Source organism: Mus caroli, chromosome 4 (genome assembly GCF_900094665.2).
Source record: "Mus caroli chromosome 4, CAROLI_EIJ_v1.1, whole genome shotgun sequence".
Taxonomy (NCBI): domain Eukaryota; kingdom Metazoa; phylum Chordata; class Mammalia; order Rodentia; family Muridae; genus Mus; species Mus caroli.
The window spans coordinates 38,111,328-38,133,415 of NC_034573.1; the positions used below are offsets into that span (position 1 = coordinate 38,111,328).

The 22,088-nt window shown below is 46.2% G+C and overlaps 1 protein-coding gene across 5 annotated transcripts in view; it reads right to left on the reverse strand.

The window, feature by feature from the left end:
- Positions 1-22,088, reverse strand: part of Gne (glucosamine (UDP-N-acetyl)-2-epimerase/N-acetylmannosamine kinase) — a 45,498-nt gene that overhangs the window by 1,155 nt on the left and 22,255 nt on the right. For all 5 annotated transcript variants that reach the window (XM_021159946.2, XM_021159948.2, XM_021159951.2 and 2 more), the window contains exons 3-11: positions 21,401-21,852; positions 16,849-17,001; positions 14,428-14,640; positions 7,616-7,703; positions 6,237-6,447; positions 3,803-3,932; positions 3,303-3,524; positions 1,872-2,054; positions 583-699 (exon numbers count right to left, since the gene is read on the reverse strand). In XM_021159946.2, coding sequence (XP_021015605.1) covers positions 583-699; positions 1,872-2,054; positions 3,303-3,524; positions 3,803-3,932; positions 6,237-6,447; positions 7,616-7,703; positions 14,428-14,640; positions 16,849-17,001; positions 21,401-21,852 — 1,769 coding nt within the window. The remainder of the gene's footprint in view (positions 1-582; positions 700-1,871; positions 2,055-3,302; positions 3,525-3,802; positions 3,933-6,236; positions 6,448-7,615; positions 7,704-14,427; positions 14,641-16,848; positions 17,002-21,400; positions 21,853-22,088) is intronic.

The window sequence follows — 22,088 nt, forward strand, 5'->3', positions numbered from 1 at the left end:
AGAGTGTCCTGTGTGAGAGTGTCCTGTGTGAGAGTGTCCTGTGAGAGAGTGTCCTGTGTGAGAGTGTCCTGTGTGAGAGAGAGTGTCCTGTGTGAGAGAGTGTCCTGTGTGAGAGTGTCCTGTGTGAGAGTGTCCTGTGTGAGAGAGTGTCCTGTGTGAGAGTGTCCTGTGTGAGAGTGTCCTGACTTATTCTCCTGCTGGAGACAGTTCTCATTCTGTAGCCTAGGCTGGTCTTGAACTCACCTAATCACGCAAGCTGCTACCTTGATTTCTAGAGCTGATGTTCTGTCTTCCCTAGGCCTCTCAGCTACCATATCTTTCTTTCCCATTTCTTTCTCGGTGTCAGCACAGGCAACAAAGGACACCCCATCCGAGAGAAAAGGGGAATGGGAGTCTAGCTTAGTGGCGGAGTGCTTCCCAGAATGTACAAGGCCCTGCGTTTATTCTGAGCACTGCAAAAATAAACAAAACTTTGTATACATTGTAAGGTATGACCTTAATTATGTGACCTTATGAGAAGCTAGAAGGACATCCTAACAGTTGGTGACTGAGTGGGAAAACTTGGTAGTTTTCTGGGCTCACCTGTTCGTAAGATGCTCTGGGCCTTCACGTTGCCCAGCTTGGCAGCCTGGATGAGATGGAGGGCACCCACAGCTTCATCTTTTGGTACTGACATCCCTTCCACCAAGAGCAGGTCCTCTGAGCAAACAGGAAGAACAGTCAGGAATGAGCAGCTCCGAGGGGCCTCGGCCACATACCTGTACTCACTGGCAGCAGCTTGAAGCAGCGAGGCCTCCTCACAGTGACAGAGCCACTTGTCATGTGACGATACCCACTCATTGCCCAAGCCTCTGTTGCCCTCTTGCCAGCACTTCTGATCTTAGCTACATGGAAGCTAAGGACAGCTCCCTACCTGCCCTTTTATCTGCCCCCCTCCCGCCCCCTCTTCCTTCTCTGCCCCAGCTCTGAGGTGGTCTACCACAGTAAGGCTCAAGGCTAGGGTGACAGCCTGGCCAGCTCTCACTCACATCTGTCCCAGCAGTCACTGCTAGCTGCACAGGCCTGCCCATTCTGTAAGGTTCTCTTTTCTACAAGACTGGGATAATAAAAACTAGAATTATTTAAGGAATTAGACAGTGGACGTGGATTATATACAAAGCTGGCACTACTAAGTGCTAAATAAACAGTAGAGGCGGGGTCTCTAATGGAACCTAGAAGTCACCAGTCCCTGCAAGTCCCAGGGACCCTCCTTCTGGGATTGCAGATGTGTACCAACGTACCAGGTATGATACTTAGCAAAGCCCTCATGCTTAAGAGGCAAACGCTTTACAGACCGAGCCATCTCCCCAGTCCCAAAAGTGGACACTACTGTCTCTATCCTGGAAGAACTCCTTTGCCATCCTCGCTTCTTCCCTAATTCATACACTCCCTGAAGCTCAGCCCCAGGGTGATGCCCGACATTCCCTCCTTTCCCTGTATGGAGGGCAGGGAGGGAACTCTGTGTCCCCTGTACAGGTCCCCACTGCCTTGACCACTGCTCTCCGTGCGTGCGGCACTGAAACAGAAGGTGCTCACTGTTTATTTCTTCACTAAGACAGACGGACATGGAGTCTGGGTTCTGTGCACACTGATGGCTGACAAATAAAACTGAAAGGACTTCCCTGCTGTCGTGGGTGGTAGGCCCTGTGCACCTCCCCCAGGCAAGGACAAGTTTAAATCTGGATCAGGACCAAAGATGCCCTAAGCATCAGAATGAGGGAAATGAAGAGTTAGTTCAAAACCATGGCTTCCATGTCAGCTCTCCGTAATTTCTACTCCCGTGTCCTTGTCTGCCATTCGGTCAGTTACTTCCACAGGTGACAGATACCAACCATCGTGGAGTTTCTTTGCTTCCCTCTGCAAGGCCATTCCAGAGGCGTACGCTTCGATGCACCCATGGCTTCCACAGGAGCAGTCAGGACCGTCCAGGGACACCACGAGATGGCCGAGCTCCGCTGCACAGAAGGAGCTGCCGTGGATCAGCTCGTGCTGGTGGATGATCCCCCCACCGATCCCTGCGGGGAGATGAGGCACTGAGGGCACAGCACCACTGAAACAGGACCCCAGGCTGCAGCAGTGCCATCTGTTCAGGAAGTGCCTGCTTCTCTAGATGGCTGAGGCTCACTGCACACTGAACCTGTATTAGTGCCACTCGAGAAGGCAGTGTTTGAAGCACATCTTCTGAGGTCTCGCTTTCCATCAGCTGGCTCACTATGACTTCAAGCAGCACACTTGGTGATGGCAGACAGACGGTCCCTCACACACACACACACACACACACACACACACACACACACACACTGCCTGCTCTATGCTCTGGAGGGAGATGTGCTAGCAGACTGGTGCAGTGGGACGGGAGCCAGCAGGGAGCACGCCACTCCAGACAGTGCCGTGGGAAGCTTCCCCTGGGTCCTGGGAGACTGTGGCCCTTACTTGGGACTTGGATGTCACACCCTTTGGTGGCTCCACTCACTCTGCCTCTCTGCCCCCTCCCTCCAGCTTCTTAGGACCACCTGCACAAGACAAGTGCAGGGCTCTGCTTCAGGGAAGGCCAGGTAAGACAACCTGTCTAATTGTGTTATAGTGCCTGATTCCAGAAGCCCAGAACATGGACTATGACCCTGGGGCCATGTCTGAAATTCTACCATTCTAAAACAACAAAGACAAGCAGCTGTCCTATGTGGAGTACGAATGCATTAACCCTCTCATTAAGGAGTTAGACATTTTACCTTAGAAACTCCCATTGTTAAAAGCAATCTATTTTTTTAACTTTAAATTTTATGTGTATGAGTTTTTTCTGTATGTATCTAAGAACAACACGTGCCTGGCTAGGAGCTAGAAGAGTGTATTGGATGCCCTGGGACTGGAGTTACAGATGGTCAGGAGCCACTGAAGGAGGGTGGAATAATACAAAATGTCAGAGCTATGTAGCCTGGCTGACCTGGAAATGGCAGCAATCCTCCTGCCTCTGCTTCTCTAGTGCTGGGATTCAGGCATGAGCCACCATGCCTGGCCAAATTCTTTTTTCTTTCTCTTCTTGGTGATACTGGGGGTGGAGCTCAGGGCTTCACATGTGGTGGGCACAAGCTCCTACCATTGACCTATCTGCTTGAAAAAGGGCTGTGTAGACGTGACCTGTGGTGGTACATCACCTTCACAGTCTAGTGTAGGGCAAGTGAAGGCTAGGGCACAGCTGTCAGTGCCCCACTGAGAGCTGGGTCCAGTTCTGGCACACCCTGAAGAACCTCTTCTTCCCATCTCACCTGTCCCCGTGATGAGCGTCACGAAGTTCTCCTGTCCTTTTCCTTGGCCAAACTTCCTCTCTGCCATGGCGGCACAGTTGCCGTCATTGTCCACCCACACGGGGAGATGCAGGGTGTCGGAGAGGGGTGTCCTGAGGTCCACGGAGTTCCATTCCTGGATCAGCTTGGTTGAATGCAGCACAACTCCTTCCTGGGGATTCACGCGGCCACCTGTGGAGATGCCTGAGCTCCACCCCAGACAGGAAAACAGTTTTGATTGCCCATTTTAGGAACACCTGCCAACATACATGAATTCATCCATCTTGAACGATACCAAGAACTGCAAGGAATCAGACAGTTCTGCGTGAAATCCACAGTGCCCGAGGACCCACAGACCATCCCAGCTTCTCCCCAACGCTCGCTGCCATCTGAGGCATGTGTGGGGTCCATGGAGAACCTGGAACCCAGCCACAGGCAGACTCTGGCCCGAGGTTTCCTGGATCTGTAGTTTAAAATCTCACCTACTCCCAGAATTCTGCAATTGAGTTTCACAGCTTCCGCGGCGGCTTCCACACACATCTGCAGGATTAAACTAATCCTTTCTTCATAGGTTTTAGGGTTGAACTGAGTGTACTTCTTAACGATTTCACCCTATAAGAGCAAGAGAGAAGAGACAAAATGCGGGGCTGTCTTGGTGGCCGAGCTAAGGAGCATACTCCTGTAAATATTAGCCTCTCTGGTGACAATCAGCCCTTGAGAAGAAGGTGCTGAGACAGAAGTGACTGCGTGTGGAGGGCCTTTCCCTGAGATGAGCCTAAGTAATTTCCTGGGAACCCATCCCAATACAAGGCTGCTGAGACAATGGCCGCTCCACAGCCATTGGGGAAACTCTCTTAGGCTTCTGGTCGATGGCAGGCGATCTACACCTAGTTCATTAAAAGGTCCTAAGTCCTCTTTCCAGGTTGATACAATCATCAAGTTTCACTACTGAGGCAATAAATAGTTACCCTAATGTTTGCATTTAATCATCTACTGGAGGTCATTAACGGTATGCATACACAACTCAGGACAAATTCCCCTGTGGACTGGCACATCACCACGTCTTAGAGAATTTCGTCCTGATTTAACACAAAGCAGAGACAGCCCCTCTTAACTAGTCCTGGTGTTCTAGGGCTTTGCTTTGTTTTTTATTTATTTATTTTTTTGTTTTTTTGTTTTATTCACCTCAAGTGTGTATTATTTTGTTTCAGAATAATGTTATTTTAAAATCCCAATAATGTATGATAATTTTATGAAACTGTAAGATCCAATTGAAATGTTGACTATAATTATGTTAAATTTATAAGCCAATCTGTGAGATGCTGACATTTAGAAAATACTCAGCCCTTTCAGCAAGGATGCTTTCTCAGGCCTTTGGCACAATTTAAGAATTTTATTTATGTAAGTCACAGTTTTATGGTTTTGATTATTCTTAGGAATCTGGGTTGTTCCGAATTGGTAGACTTTTCCCTTCATGTTCTTTTGTATTAATGGATTTTTACATATCAAATACAAGGATTAAAGCTGTTTATCATTAAAAATAAATCTATGTCGGGCGTGGTGGTGCACGCCTTTGATCCCAGCACTCAGGAGGCAGAGGCAAGGGGATTTCTGAGTTCGAGGCCAGCCTGGTCTACAAAATGAGTTCCAGGACAGCCAGGGCTACACAGAGAAACCCTGTCTCGGGGTGGGGAGGGGGAGGAAAAAAAATCTACAGGAGTTATTATGTGAGAGAAATGGCTTAGCATAACTATGGTGTCCCCAGAGTCAAACTAAGGAGTCTACCAGTGGCAGGAGTCAGACACCTGGAGTCTTACAACACCTGAGTGATGTTAATGTTTGACAGATACATTAGTCATTGACGGACATTCACATAAAGGGTCCCAAGATCCTTGTCACAAATTCATTTAAATCATTATCCAGAAATTTTCTGATACATATTAATCATAATATCCAGCCATTTACTGGATCACCCTATACAATCCAGTTCATTTCTTCACATGACTCATACATAATGTTGTTTGCTATGTATAATCTCCAATTTTGCTGTCCCTTGCTTTATTCCTTACAGGACAGAAGCCACTCTTAATTTCAATTGAAATTTCGCCTCTAAAAAAGGTCACTTATATTTGATGTGTAAAAGTCCATTAATACAAAAGAATATGAAGGGAAAAGGCTATCAATCAGAGCAACCCAGAGTCCTAAGAATAAGCAAAACCACATTGTTGGTCACTAATAAAAACCCTATGTTAGGAGAATAATTTATTACTTTTTCTTAAATTATAGGAAGGTTTCTTTTGCTTCTCTTGAGATAGCCATGGTATGTTTCGCTTTGCTTTGGCCGTGTGTGGTACTCTGTCAAGATCAGGCTATGAAACCATGAACTGGATACCTGTCCAGCTGACCGCTCCCTGGAAGCGGCGTGTTTCTTCAGCTGTGGGGACTCCCAGCAGGTGGGCAAGTGCTCACTGGACTTCATATCAAGGTGTCTTCAACTCAGTCCTCCAGTGGCAAAGCCCTCTCTTAAAGGGGCCTCCCCACTGCCAACTCAAGATTGACTGCTTTGGGTTCCCTAACAGTTTACTTCTTCAAAATGTTTATCTTGTGTTTTGGGTTTTTTTTTTTTTTTTTTTTGATACAAGGTCTCACACTGTGGCCCAGGCTGCCCTCAACCTTTTGGGAATCCTGCTGCCTCAGCTTCCTAAGTCCTGGGATTATAAACATTGGCTACCACACCAGCTTGAAATGTTACGAATTGGTAGACTGCACGAGATGCGCGTTGTGAGGGGTCTGACAGCACCATGGGCAAATGCCGGCACACGCCAGTGCGCTTCCTCCTTCTGCCTTCCACGCACACATTTTAAGGATCAGCCACTCAGGAGAGATGTAAAGTTGAGTGTCGTGCAGTGAGCTTACCTTCATGCTAACTATTGCCACCCTCAGGTTTGTCCCTCCAAGATCAACAGCCAAGGCACTCAGAGTCTCGAGGATGTGGTCAATGTCTTGAGAGATGTTCTCCTTTACGGGGGGGAAGCAGAATTTCTTCTGTAGTGGCTCTTGAAGGTCAATGGATTTGAGAAACTTTAAAATCCTTGGAACAGCATTTCCATCCCCATATATCTTTGAGCTGCAATATCCAAAAAAGTCAGTTCAGTGGTATTGCCACACAGGCAATACCAAGGTCATTGAAATCGCAGTTTTCAGGGAGAAATAATTTGCTCTTTTAAAATAACCTCTCTGGGCTGGGGAACTACCCAGTGGTATAGCACTTCCCTGGCAGCACTTCCCTGGCAGGCCCCAAGTTCAGTCTGTTGCATCACAAAGCAATAAAACAATATCCCCAAATTAGTGTGTGTGTGTGTGTGTGTGTGTTTTAAAATGTGATACATATGATAAGTCACTCCATGAACTTATTTTCTGTCAATTAAAACATAAACTAAAGCTGGCATTATGACACACACCTTTAATTCCAGCACTTGGGTGGTAGAGGCAGAAGACCTCTCAGAGTCTGAGGCCAGCCTAGCTTCTTACCTAGTAAGTTCTAGGACAGCCAGTGCTGCATAAGAGAGAGACCCTGTCTCAAAACACAGAGATAAAAAGAAAACAAGTCTACAAATCCTAACGACACAGAGCTAAATCCAGAAACAGCTGGGCCTTTGACAACGTTGTAATTTAGTACCTGAATTTGGGGCTTTCTGCCTTGATTTGGGTTTTTGCTATTTTAGAAGTTTTGGTTTTTTAAAAGATTTATTTATTTATTTATTTATTTATTACATGTAAGTACACTGTCGCTGTCTTCAGACACTCCAGAAGAGGGCATCAGATCTCATTACAGATGATTGTGAGCCACCATGTGGTTGCTGGGATTTGAACTCAGGACCTTCAGAAGAGCAGTCAGTGCTCTTACCCACTGAGCCATCTCTCTAGCCCCTATTTTAGAAGTTTTAATCTTTACATTTCTGAGAAATTACCAAATTGAAATAAAAAGGAGGGCAGCCAAAATTAAAGGAAATCAGATACATCGTTTTCTAGTATGTAGTCAAATTGTACCAGTGAAACCCACTGTAGAGTAGTACTATTGTAATTAGCGGAGTCAAATTGTAAACGTTCTCCACTGGAACCTGAGCAGAGACCTGGAGCTGGACATCTGTCTTTCCAGCTGCTAGGGTGTCTGTCTTTCCAGCTGCTAGGGTGTGCTAACGAAGAAGGAAAGGTCTGTTAAGATGGTTAAACGGTGATGGTGCCTGGGGCAGCTCCCCCTTTAATTACTCCAAAATGAAAGGCTCTGTACTCACCAAGGGTACTGTTTGCCGAACTGGAGGTGTAGTGCTTGCAATATTTTATCTTGGGTGTCAGCATCCCTGACATGAAGAACATTCTCCCCTAAATGAAAACAGGGACATTACAATGACTTGTAGTTTGACTGTCCAGAGAAAGACCAACAGCAGTGTGCTGTGTTCACACAAACAGTAGTGTGCCAGATTCAACTCACTCGTAAACCCAGCAGATAACAAAACACTCTTGGCAAGACTGCCCTGCAGCGGACAAGATCTTTATCCTCAAAGAAAACAAACCACAGCTTTGTTCATTTAATGAGATCAGATAGATCGATGTGTGTTTGATTTTGGCTTAGAGACAAGGTCTTACTGTGTAGACCTGGCTGGCTTCTAACTTGTGGCTCTCCCATGTTTCTCCCTATGCGCTAAGATCACAGGCGTGTGTCACCACACATGGCTTGTTTTGTTGTTTTGGGGTTTAGGTTTGTTTTTTGGAAGTCTTGCTCTACAGCCTAGGTTGGCCTCAAACTTGGGACCCTCCTATCTCATACTCGTGAGATAACATGCACCACCGTGCCTGGTTAGGGTGAATTAATCCAACACTGGCAAACTGTTCGCCTAAATATCTCCCAAGTCTATTCTCAACTAGCCAGACTAGCCAGTCAGTCAGTAGGCAGTCAGGGCTGGCCAGCCAGCTGTCAGGCAGGCACTTTCTCTCTCTCCATCTCTCAGCCATGAGAGAGTAAACATCACAGATGGCCAGGTTTTCAACAGGCTTGGCTAAGAGGGGTAGAAGAGGGGTGGCTGGAGAGAAGCAAGGGGCCGAAGGAGGGCGTGGTTTTGTTTTCCAAAACAGGAGAGCCTAAGCACGTTCAAATGGTGAAGTTAAGCACACATGGAAGAGAATGGTTAACTGATGGGCAGGTAGGTCCCATGAGAGGCAGGAGAGGTAGGGATTTTGAGTGTAGGTAAGAGGCTGAGCAGAAGATATGCAGGAAACAGATTCGTCTCTGAGACCCTGGCCCCACTGAGAGCAGATTAGAAGGCAAGGGGACCCAATGGGGCACGTAAATGTAGTACATGTAAGCACGCTGACAGGAACTACAGAGACCACGCTGTCAAACCCACCTCCAGGGTTCTGGGACTGCAGGTGTGTGCGACCAGGTCGGAACCACCGTACCCAGCTCCCTTCACCTCTTAGTTGGTCTCACAGCTGCCCTCAGCACCATGTCCTGGAAACTAATGCTATACCACAGTCTCCTGCTTTTCCTATGGCATCACTGGCAGTTTCTTTTTGGTTCCTTTCTGTCCTTGTATGTCACTAAATGTTGAAGAGTTTCAAGGTTGGTCTGGGCTGCATTTTCTGCCTTATTAAGACATTCTTAATGGGTAATGTCATTGGTTCCTTGGTTTTAAATAGCATCTATAGCATAGGGTCATTATCCTTAATATACTTTTTTATCCTGATGGAAGTTTTATCTAGGAATCTGTGTTCTCCCGAAGAACTATTCTTCAGCTTCCCTTGCAGCTAGATGCAGCCTGGGATGACTAGGTTCTGAGGGATGTGGGAGGACATATTTACAACTTTTAAGGCAATTGCCCCTTCCTTTCCTTCCTCCAAATGGATAAATATAGACAAAACAAAAAAAGGCTAAAATACCCACTAAGAACATAGGCTGATTCTGACAGCTGTGGAGCTGCCACACTGGGAGGAAAAAAAATCCAACTTCCTGCTATAGGGGGTCTCTGTCTCAGCAAGTGAACAGATTTCTACTACATCAGCTTTAACCACCAGTTCTCAGCTTTATCTCCAACTCTACATGGCCCTAGTACAGCCTAGGCCCTTGTCTTCTCTGCTTCGATGATCTAATTGGCATCAAGTGACGATGGCCACAAGGAAACCCTTAATTCTGCTCCTTCCCCAGCTGTGCCTTCCCCAGTGTCCCCATGTTATGGAAGTACACCCCACTCTCAGTTCAAACACAAGTGTGGCCCTTTATCCTCTCCTCCCTCTGCAGTTCACACGCACCAGTGAGCCCAGTAACAACCCCAATCTAACTCTTCTGTCTTTAACACACCACTGTGTTAGTGTGGGTTACTCTTGCTGTGATGAAACGCCAGGGCCTGGGGAGGGAAGGGTTTGCTTGGCTTATGCTTCCACATCACTATCCATCATCAAAGGACGTCAGGACAGGGACTCAAACAGGGCAGGAACCTGGAGGCAGGAGCTGATGCAGAGGCCATGAAGGGGCGCTGCTAACTGGCTTTCTCATCATGGCTTGCTCAGCCTTTCTTATGGAATCCAGGACCACCAGCCCAGGGATGGTCCTCCCCCATCAATCTCTAATTAAGAAAACGCTCTGCAGGCCTGCCTGATCTGATGGAGACATTTTCTTACTTGAGAAAACTAAGAAATTAAGAAAATTTCTTACTTCTCTCATGACTTTAGTGTGTACCAACGCTGACATAAAACCCTCCAGCACAGTCAGCCTAAGCCGCTGTCGCTGTCCCTCTGCGCAGAGGACACAACACTGTCCCCTTCCTCCACATCACACCTACCTACCTTCCCCATAAGCTCCTGGAGCGATTTTTCCAAATGCAAGTCATGCGGTATCATCCCCTGCCAACGGCTTCCCATATACTTACAAGTTCTGATTGGTTGGATTTGTTTTATTTTATTACTTATTATTTGGTTAGTTTGGTCAATGTAACTTAAGCTGACATTTATCTGGGTAGAGGTGGCCTCAGTTGAGGAACTGCCTTTGTAGATTAACCTATGGGCAAGTCTGGGGAACATTTTCTTGATTGATGATTGATGTGGAAGGGCCCAGCCTACTGTGGGCGGTGCCATCCTTGGGCAAGTGGTCCTAGGGTGTGTGTGTGTGTGTGTGTGTGTGTGTGTGTGTGTGTGCAAACTGATCAATCCATAAGGAGCAAGCCAGTAGGCAGTTTGCCTCCACAGCCTCTGCTTCAGTTCTTGCCTCCAGATTCCCTTTGTGATGAACTATAAGCTGTAAGAGGAAACGAACCCTTTCCTTCCCAAGTGTTTGCCACAGCAAAAGAAAACGAACTAGGACATCAATATTTTAGCTCATAAAAGTCTGTCTCGGTTGTGTATGGTGGTGCATGCCTTTAACTGCAGCACTTGGGAGACAGAAGCAAGTGGGTTACTGAATCTGAGGTCAGGCTGGTCTACTTAGCAAGTTCCTAAAAGCCAGGGCGACATAAAGAGACCTAGAGGGAGAAAGAGGGTCTCTCCATGTAGTGTTGGCTGTCCTGGAGCTTGCTATATAGCCTAGGCTGGTCTCAGCTCACGGAGATCCTCCTGCCTCTGCCTCCTGAGTGCTGGCATTAAAGGTGTGCACTGCCAAACCCAGCTCTTGTTTATAGTCAGACTGACCATTCTGTTTCCTCAATAACAGGACCGTTCTTGCCTTTCATGCTTGACCTGGGCTGTTCGTCTGCTTCAGTCAGATTCCCATTTAAGCTGACCACAGCTTAAAGTGTCAACTTTCAAAGAGGCCTTCCTTTAATGTATCCCATCCCATTATCTTGCATTACAGTCCACATGGTACCTAGAAATCCTAGTAGTTTCCTTTGGGGCTGTGTATTTATCTTCCCTTCACCACTAAAATGTCAGTTATATAAGACCTCAGCACTTGGCAGTCCCTACAAACTATCATGAAGTTCTGTTGGGTCTGCCCATCTTTCTGAGCTCTGATTCAGAAAGCCATCATGTTCCCTTTTCCTTCTTTTCTGTTTCTTTCTTCCCTCCTTTCTTTGGGATGCTAACAGAGCCACAGCACACTTTTTTTCCCTGGTAATTTGGGCTTCCTTACTCCCTTACTTCTAAAGCATTCCTCCCACCTCGAGGCTCTGAGTGATCTTGTGTTTTCTTCCTCAAGGCACGAGATCACATAGCACGGGTTGGCCCCGAGCTTGTATGTAGCCAAGGACAGCCTTGAACTTCTGACCCTTCTGCCTTTATGTCCCAAGTGCTAGGATTTCAGGTGTGCACCATCATGCCTCAGTGCTGGGGACTGAGGGCGGGACTTCAGGCATTCTGGGTAAGCACCAGGCATTCTGGGTAAGCACCAGGCATGCTGGGTAAGCACCACCAGCTGCCCTATGTCCTGAGCTCCTTAGTCTGGCACTGCAATATCCCAGGGCTGCACACATGGTAAGTGTTTACTCCATTTTTAAACAACAAATCTGAAAGAATTTCCATCTTGGGCTTCTATTTTCCCTAGGAAACAGGAAGCAAAGTAATGATGCAAAGATGATAGAAACAGAGCAGCGAAGAAGGGGTGGGAGGAAGGGTGGCTGGGCTGTGGCGGCTGCGTTGGGGCTAATCTCCATTAATAACATGCGTTTTCCCATTGACTACAGACGCACACTTGCATGCACCCAGCATTTAGAACTTGACTAATACTAATAGTGTGCACAGCTCAGTTGGCATGTGCATTAACAATCTCACTTACACTTTCATTATGCAGGACTGCCATACTCTAAGGACTGACTGAAGCACACCATGCAAGCTCAGAAGACAGACTAGCAAACATGCAAGACACAGTCACTCAGTCTGTTGTAAATAAGGCTAACATCCATAATTAAGGGCCATTTAGCTCAGGCCAGGCATGGTGGAGCACACCTTTACCAGCCTGGTCTACAGAGCAAGACCAGGACAGCCAGGGCTATTACACAGAGAAACCCTGTCTCAAAAACAAACTAACTAACCACTTAGCTCTAATTCATTTTACAAAGCAATAAAAATGCTAGTAGATCTATAAAAGTGGTGATCACATGCCTTACTGTGGATATTATGCTACAACTTGTCGGTCACGTACCTTGCCTACTTGTTCACAAAAGCATGTGGCCAGACGTACCTACAGACCTTAACATCCTATGACAGACGCCTGCTCACCCATGCGCCCTGATGCTCTAGTCACAACAGGTAGGACATGGACACAACCTACAAGTCCTCTGACTGATGAATGGATAAATCATGAAATGTGCAGGGAAACAGATGGGACTGGAAAATACCAAATGAGGTAACTCACACGTAAAGACAGAAAAGCTGTGTGCTCTCTGATTTGCGGATTTAGCTTGGAATAAGCACAGAAGCCAGGAAAGTAGAAAGGGCCCAGGGGAGAGGGGGATGGTATGACCCAGGTTCTGTGGGGGGGGGGGGGAAGGGAGATGGGGGGGATGCTTTAGAGTTCTGGAGGGAAAGTAATACAGAGGGAGAGGGAAGAAGAAGAGATAAATAACATCAAGAATGTTTGGGGAAACCCCAGGAAAATGCATAATTGTATAAGATTACTTTAAGTAGAATTATGGCACACAAGGTAATAAAAATGTTGTCTGCCTCCCCCCACCCCTACACACACACACACACACACACACACACACAAAGGGCACAGACTATCTAACAAAACCCCCAGTGCTAAGAATGGGGAACCAGGTTAAGAGCACTGGCTGTTCTTCCAAAGGTCCTGAGTTCAACTCCCAGCAACCACATGGTGGCTCACAACCATCTGCAATAGGATCCAATACCCTCTTCTGGTGTGTCTGAAGACAGCGATAGCGTATGTGTACTCACATGCATAAAATCAATCAATCTTAAAAAGGGGGTGGGGACCTTCCTTTGAATTGTTGGTTAGGGGGTCAAAGGATCCCTAAACAATATAGGCCATTGCCATTGTCCCTGGTTGTGTTCTAGAGCTGGAACACAAAGATTGCTGGATGAGCCAGCACACAGGACACTGGACTTGGCGTGAGCTGGAGCTGACCTAGGAGCCCCCTCCCTGAGGACCAGCTCTCAAAGTATCAGAAGGTGCCATGTGAGCGGCCAAGGGAGAAAAGCAGTTAGCAGTCCTACCTGGCTGTGAAGCCCACAGACCACAGTGACTGCCTGGCAAGTTATCCCAGGGGTGCAATAGTGGCATTTTTCTTGGGGTAACCAGAAGTTGTGCGACTGGACTTCAGGCCACTCACCAGGATGGATTCATAGCTAGTCAGTACTAGCTATGTCAGTAAACTAAGTCAGCTAGCCATAGCTGGAGAGGTCACAGAACCTGCGGGAGAACTTACTACCACCATTCTCCTAAACCAATATAACTTCTAGCTACACTCTCAGTGACTATCCTTACACCCACAGAAACGTGCAGCTCTTACCCCTCGTTAAAGAACCTCCTTTTTACATTCATCTATTACAGATATTCATACCTGCTCCACATGCAGGGACTGAAGTACATCTCTAAAACAACCCTACACTTAAGGCACAGACATGAGTGTAGAAAGATTTGAAAAGGCAGAGGACCAGGACCCCTATTTTAAACAGTGTCTTCTAGACTTGACAGGGAAGTAGTACCCACGAAATCTCAACAATATGGCTGCCTAAACATGACCAGCTGACACAACAGTGTGGATGGGGACTTCACAAGGCCTAACCCCAAACAGGAGACATACAGGCCATCAGTGCTTAGTGAGGGGATAAGCAGGTCTCCTACAGACTATCCTAGCCCAAGTGGTCCACCCTAAACACATGTGCAACAAGCAACAGAAATGGATTCAGTAGGGGTGTGTGTGTGTGAAGCAATAAGAAGTCATGCATTTGAGAAGGAGTTGGGGGGAAACAGGAGGAGTTTGAGAGGGAGGAGGAGTAGACATGTGTGAATGTAAATACATTACTCACATATGAAGTTCTCAAAAAAAAAAGAAAAACAAAACAAAACCAAAAGCCCAGTAAACATAAAGAATGTGGCCAGTGTCCGCCCATCCCAGAGAGAGCAAAGCTGGTCGGCTAAGATACAGGCAAAGGTAGGTACCGGTTTCTCTTCCTATCTGCCTTGTGCCCAGGTTGATCACGGGTGTTCCGAAAGCTCCAACCTCTCGCACGCCGCAGCTGCTATTCCCAATCATGCAGCCAGCGTGGGCGACCAGCTGTATGAACTGGTCAAACGGGACGTGCTTGACTGCACGGAAATTAGGATGATGCTCGATGCCCTTCTTCCGCATCACTCGAACCATCTCCTTGCTGCCTGTGAAGTGATCACATCGCATGATGAAACACAACCGTTTAATCAATGAGACAAAGACATAACTTCTTAGTGATGCGTGCAGCCCTAATCCTCCTACCAGTTACTAGGAAAGCAGTCACGTGGCCATTCATCTTCCCCTGTCTTGTGCTGGGATTTTCATGAGCAGCTCTCTGCATCTCATCCAGAGCTGATACAGTAGCAGGTGGGGGTTTCAATTAGAACTTAGCAAGTAAGTATATTTTGTTTATACCTCTGTATAAACTTTTGGCACAATTAAGAGGCTAAAACAAGCCAGCAGTTTCTAAGCAGGCAGGGCATAGGCTCCATACAGAAGCCGGTTAGAGCGGCTTTGCCTGACTTCGCTCACATTTTCCCAGACCCCCACCTTGGTGAACTAAACTCTAAGGCAATATGGATAGGGTCCAGTACCACAACTGGTATTTTATTGTAAAATGCACCACTTTAAAATACTTTAAAGCTATGAGGAAAAAAAACCAAACAATACTTAATGATCTCCACTCCCTTGTCTTTGTCTTTTTCCACTCTTGTGCGTGGGCGCGCACACACGTGCGTGCATGCAACACTGGCTCTGGTGTCATGTTCACCAGTGGATAGAAGCCGTCCGCCCACCAGAAGCTGTGCGTGTGTCTCTTCTTCTTTTAAACTCTATGTGGCAAGATAGGCAAGTGGGCTCAGGGTCCAATGCCCTGCAAGATGGCAGGCCACTTTCCTAACATACCACCCCCCACCTGCAATTATTGGAGAACATGGCACTCCAGGAGGTCCTGATATTCCAAGGCTCCACTTTGGTGTCAAGCCTAAGCCACATGCACTAATCTACGTCTCCCCCAGAGCCCACCACGGGCAAACTGCAGGCCTACTTGGGCACTAAGCCAGATACTAACAAAGGTCTCTGTTGCTTCATAGACAGCAGAGGCACATGTGGGGACCTGACCTAAGTAATTTTCCTTTAAATTGGAATGCTTTTTTCTTTGAGTCATTGTCCCAAGGGAGCCTTCCCCTCAGCCTCCTAAGTAGCTGTGACTACAGAGTCACACCACACTATCTCAGGGTCCAATTTAATTTTAGCAGAAGGAAATTATCTCTAATTCTAAAGTGAACACATTCAGGAAAGTCACTACAACAGAACACATCATTTGGAGCTAAGCGGATAGATTATAATTACTTAGAACTTAAAGAGTCCAAAAGAACCATAAAGGTTTTGAAATACTGCTATATTGCCTGATCAAAACCTGGCTTGAGTCTTGTTTCTTCAAGCACAAAAGATTCTTCTGGGGCTGGAGAGATGGCTCAGCAGTTAAGAGCACTGACTACTCTTCCAAAGGTCTTGAGTTCGATTCCCAGCAACCACATGATGGCTCACAACCATCTGTAATGGGATCTCTCTGACCTATTCGGTGTGTCCGAAGGTATCAATGGTATACTCATATACATAAAATAAATAAATAGATCTTTTAAAAAAGGAAAGAAAAGATTCTTCTGGAGTAGAAGGTAATGTCTTAGCATTTCAAAGAAAAGGTCTAACTTGTGTTACGAAAAGAACCCAAAGAGTTCTATAGTGAGTAATGTTCACACCAGTATCTGAAAATCACTTAGGGTCAGGCCCTGATTTCACCTCCGTCTTTTATATGTCAGACCCCCATCAGCTTGCCTACGATCTTGGTTAGCCCCAAAGTTCATGGCTCTCAGGTATGTGGTCATACACAGCAGCCTGAAGATGGACTGGCTGGGGACTCCAGATCCAAACTACCTAAGCTAAAGATCACTCTTTGAAGCATAGCTGACATAAATAGGAAAGAAAACAATAATTAATAACAAAGTCATCTTACTGAAGCCAGTGGCATCAATACTTGCCAAAAGACACTCTTCACCCTGACGTCTAAGGTTTACGTCTCACAGGCCTCAGTTTCTTCTCAGTGGACACAGGAGGGAAAAGACTAAATATGAGAGCAAACTGTACACCGGCGAGATCCTTTAAAAGGTATTTATTTCCTACTGTTTCCACTGGACTTGACAAAAATATCAAACATCTTGATCTACAGCAAGATAGGTGACCTTTGACTAGAATGCATTTCTGAAGAGCCTTTAATAATAAGATCCAAGGAAAGGTGACAGGCAAGAAAAGAGGCGACAGAGGTTAAGGTTTGAAAAGGTAGAGGGCGCAATCTCATCTTCAGGCTCCATTACCTGCATCGATATTTGGAAACAGAACTAGGGTCCTCTTGTTAAACGAGATCAGGGCATCCAGTGTTAGCTCAAACATCTTTATGGAATGCTTAATGTCAGTGGTCACGGGATGCTGCAGGGCAACAATGTAATCCTTACATTTTACATCATCGCCTGTTGAAAGAAAGGAACCACAGTGCTTCGTTAGTCAGGACTCTTGTTGGTGCTGCTGCTGTTCGTTTTTGAGGCGGAGTCTCACTATAGAGAGTGTGGCTGGCCTGGAACCCATTTTCAAAGGTGAAGAGGGAGCCAGCTGCTCCCATTATGGCTACCGGGTAACCTCAGTACTGGTACCGTAATCGATAGGGAAATACCATGTCCAGTTCTATCAACCCACAGTCACGCCACGTGGCGCTGTGATGTGAAGAAGCTCATTCCTGACTGGTAAACAGAGGAATGCTGTCAGCCTTCACCCTGGTGGCCAAGGTACTGGTAATCACCCTCACAGTGGTATCCAGGGCACCAATGTCTATGCAGATGATATGCTCCAAAGGATACCAGCTCCTCTTCATTATGTTGTCTACCTATTACCTTGAAAGCATACAGAAAGCAAGACTCCAATCTCTCCTCAGAGGGCGTTCTTTGAAAGGGAGAGGGTCATCTCACCCTAGGAGTCTGGGAATTAAAGCCAGCGCTCACTAATCAGGTAGTGGCTACGTGAGCCCTGAGGGCTGGGATGCTAGCATCCGACACATGGATGGGGAGGGAGGGAGTAAGCAGAGGACTCGGGAAAGACTTCAGCAGTTCCCTCCATGAGAGGTCTCTACTTCTCACAGACCTTCTACTTTGAGTGTAATTTTTTAAACTTTGTTATTATTACTAGTGGGAGGTCGTGGGCATGCTATGGCATGCACAGGGTGACTTTCAGTTAGTTCCCTTCCACCATTTAGGTCCCAGAAACCAAACTCAGGCTTGGGTCAGGTGTCTTACCAGCTAAGCCATCTCACCCCCCTGGACTGTTTGGTTTTGTTTTGACACAGGGTCTCCTGTGTTCAGGCTAGCTTTGCACTCAATATAGCCAAAGAGAACCTTGAATTCCTCCCAAGTGCTAGGATTACAGGCATGTGGCACTGTACCTGGCTAGGGGCTGTTTGCTTGTTTGCCAGTTTGTTTTTGAGGCAGGGTCTCACTATGTAGTGGTGGCTGACCTGGAACACATTTCCCTTTCAAAGAAAGCCCTCTTTCTTCTGAGAAAGAAAGCTCAAGCCACTGAAACAAAACTATCTATTCCTGGCATTGAAGTCTGATATTTACTTTGTGATGTCTCTCACTTTTCAGAGTTTAATCTATCTTTTTGACCTTGCTAATATTTCATTGGGATCATATTAATGTTCAGGTTATAAAGCTGTATGTTGTAAGTGACCTGTTCAACTTATTTTCCTATAAGCACAGTGAAAACAAGAGAAGCCGTTAGCGGAGAAGTAAAACGTGGTATTTGTACAAAATGCATTGTTACCAGATTGACAGTTCTGTTCACTGTCTTGTGTTTTCTTCTTCCCTGGTTTAAAAAACAAAACAAGGGGCTGGGTGTCGTGTGCACACTTGTAAGCCCCACACGTGTGAAGATGGGGCAGGAATGCCACAAGTTCAAGATTAGCCTGGGCCGTGCAATGAATGCAAGGATAGCCAGAGCTATAGAGCAAAGCTCTGTTTAAAAATAAATAAATATAAAACTAAAAATCCAGGTTTTGCTCTTTCTATAATGGTCAAATAGGGCTCAAAGTCTGAATTACAATCTTAACGCACTGTTTCTTCATTTAAAAAATTAGCATTCTTTTGTGGGCATGATGTGGGGTGGTGTGCATGTACTGCATACACATGGGGGTCAGAGGGCAATTGTGTGGACTCCGTTCTCTTCCCAGCTTTATATGGGCTGTCAGGAAGGCTCTGTCAGGAGGCCACAGACTTTACCACTGAGCTTGCTCTCTCCCTGGCCCGCAACTCTCACTTTCTAACTGTCACTTTTTACTCATTGCTGTTTTTCAGTGGTGTATTTTTATAATAGTGCAAAAGCTGATGGCGTGACCAGGGTGGAGTGAGGAGCGTGGCCTCAAACCCCATGAGACGGAGAGGAGAGACACACGCGGGCCCACCAGCACTATCACCTACCCAAGGACAGGCGTGTAAGAAGGGATTAGCTTAACCATGAGACAGCCCAACCCCTTTCCTGCTTTAGTATGCCTACATTAAGAACAGAGCTAATTTGGGCCTGTCAAGAGGCTCAGTGGAGAATGTGCCTCTGCTGGCCCTGACGACTGGAGCCTGAGCTCGGGGCCCACGAGGTGAGGGGGCTGACTCCCACAGTGTCCTTTGACCTCTCGGTATACTGTGGCACACACGCACATAGACACACACAAAATAAGCTTAAAAATAGACAAAAGAAACACTTTATTTCTTTGGTTATGCAATTACCAATTTCCATTCTTTAACTTCATTGTTCAACAGATCTGTTTCCCATAAAAAGTTCTAAATAGACCATTATTCCTTATCTCCCAACACAGTATTTTCACTGTAGATTTGGTTTTCTGCTTTGTTTTGTTTTCACTGTATAGCACTGGCTTTCCTGGAACTCACTCTGTAGACCAGGCTGGCCTCGAACTCAGAGACCGTGTGTTGATATTAAAGGTGTGAGCCACCACTGTCCGGCAGGGTTATTATTCTTACTATTAAGTAACTTTTCAGACTTGAAGGCTTATTTATGAAGACCACAGAATCCAGTACCACACCTGCCACTGTGTAATAACCAATGCCCCTTAAACTGCTTGGCGTAAGCATGAGGACCAGGGTTCAGATCCCTAGGACCCATATTTAAAACAAAAACGAAAACAACAAAAAAACAAACAAAACCCCGCAGGTTTGATTCAGGCATGGTGGCACACACCTTTCATCCTAGGACTTGGAAAGGAAGTAGGGCAAGGAGGAGCTCCGTGAGTTCAAGGCTGGCCTAGTTTATATAGCAAATTCCAGGCCAGGTAGGGCTGCACAGGAAACCCTGCCTCAAAAGCAAAACAAAACCAAAAACAACCAAAGCCTGAAAAACCCAAAACTAAAAAAGCAGGTAGTGTTTGCCCGTTATCGCAGCTGCAGCTGCGGGAAGACAAGAAACTCAGGGGCGGGTGTGGGTTGCCCAGCCAGTTTGGCCAAATCAGCAGCTGCAGTTTCAGTGAGAGTCCATGTTTCAAATCATAAGCAATAGAGAAAAACACTGAGTGTAACCTCTGGCCTCCACACACACGTGCACACTTGCATGAGCATATACCACATGCACACACACAGGGAAAACAACAACTGTCCATTATAATAAAAAATCAAAGGCAGAAAACATCAAAGTACCCTAACCTCACATTGGAAAAGAATATATAAAGAACTAGGTTTACACACTTTCTAGCCTTCCCACTATAGCTTGTACAGAAATGACATCATATTACACAATGTTATAGCTTACACCCAACCTATACGCCTGTGTACACATGTGCACGCCTATGTACATGTGGAGGTCAGGGGGCAACACTGGCTGTCTTCTTCAATTGTACTCCACCTTATTCCTGAGACAGTCTCTCTTACCAAATCAGGAGCTTACCAATTAAGCTAGATGGCCGGGACAAGGGCGCAGCACCACAGCTGGCTTTTTTATGTGTGTTCTTAGAGATCCGACTCAGGTCTTCATGCTTGTAAGCCAAACCTCTGACCCAGTGAGTCATCTCCTTGTCCTTTTCCCCATTTGTTGACAAAGTAAGAGCTGTGCCCATGGACAGGTATGGTATCTATCGTGTGTGTGCAATCCTAGCACTTAGGAAGTAGATGCAGGAGGGAAAAAAAGATGTTGATGATGGGGGAGGGCTGGAGAGATGGCACAGCAGTTAAGATCTCTGACTGCTCTTCCAGATGTCCTGAGTTCAATTCCCAGCAACCACAGAGTGGCTCACAACCATCTGTAATGGGATCTGATGCCCATTTCTGGTGTGTCTGAAGATAGCGACAGTGTAGTCATATATATTAAAATAATTAATTAATTAAGGAAAGAAAAGAAAAACAAAACAAAACAAACAAAACCAGCAGAAGGCCATCGGGTTAGGTGCTCACGTCTGCTGACCTGAGTTCAACCCCTAGGTCACACTGTGGAAGAACACACTGACTTAGGGCTGTCCTTAGACCTCTGTATATATGCACATCATGATTTGAACACATACACATGTGCAAATGCACACACAATAATAAAATTAATTTTTAAGAACTACCCGTATGAATATCATTTACTAAAATACTAAAGTATTTTAAATACTTAAGGAGTAAAAGCACTCCATGTACAACATTTAAAATTCAATCCAGCATGTCTATTTTATAGATAAACTTGGAGGTAAATATACAATGCAAGGCAAGAACTATGACGTAAAAGTCTTAGCTCTCTGGCTGCTAATAAAATACTGTGTCCATGTGTTTCCAGAGAGATTGAAATATGCCCAATACTTTGTGGCAAAACAACCATTAACCTGAATAAAGTTTGGATACATACCTAGCCACATCCGAATGATGCTCATATAGTCTTTGTTCTTGGCTGAGAGCAGTTTGTCATAGGAAGGGCAGCCTGCCAACAGGATGCGGTCGTGGTCCTCGCACATGGAGATCAGGTGCTGCTCTGCACTTCTGGTGCAGCACACATGGTAGTGAGCCAGTTTTGTTATGGCATGTCTGATAGAGTCATCAATGGTCCCGCTGACCTCTCCTCCTTCAATGTGAAGGATGCGGATGTTCATCAAGGCGGCAGACGTAGCCAGAGCAAGGGCGTCAAATCGGTCTCCGTGAACAATCATGATGTCGGGCTTCAGGCGATTGAGGACGTCCGGTAGCTTCACGAGCGCCAGGCCTACCGACTCTACCATGGCCGCTTCATCTTCCCCTCTAACAATCGTGTGAAGCCTGGTGTTAATGTCAAAGTCATCTTGCTCGATCATGCGGTATGTGTTTCTAAACAGGAGCAACAAGACGGGACACCATGTTCTTATATAAGAAAGCAACAATGCTAACCCTGAAGTGAGATACTTGCTTACATTCTTCTTGCTGAAACAAGTAGTTACTTTGAAGTATAAGCTGTAAATAGTGAGCAAAGACCATAACTGCATTTATTCAGGATTCACATTGTCACATAAAAAGCCAGTGGCTGTCGCTCAGATCAAGAGAAAGTCTTCCCTGGAACGCTCAGC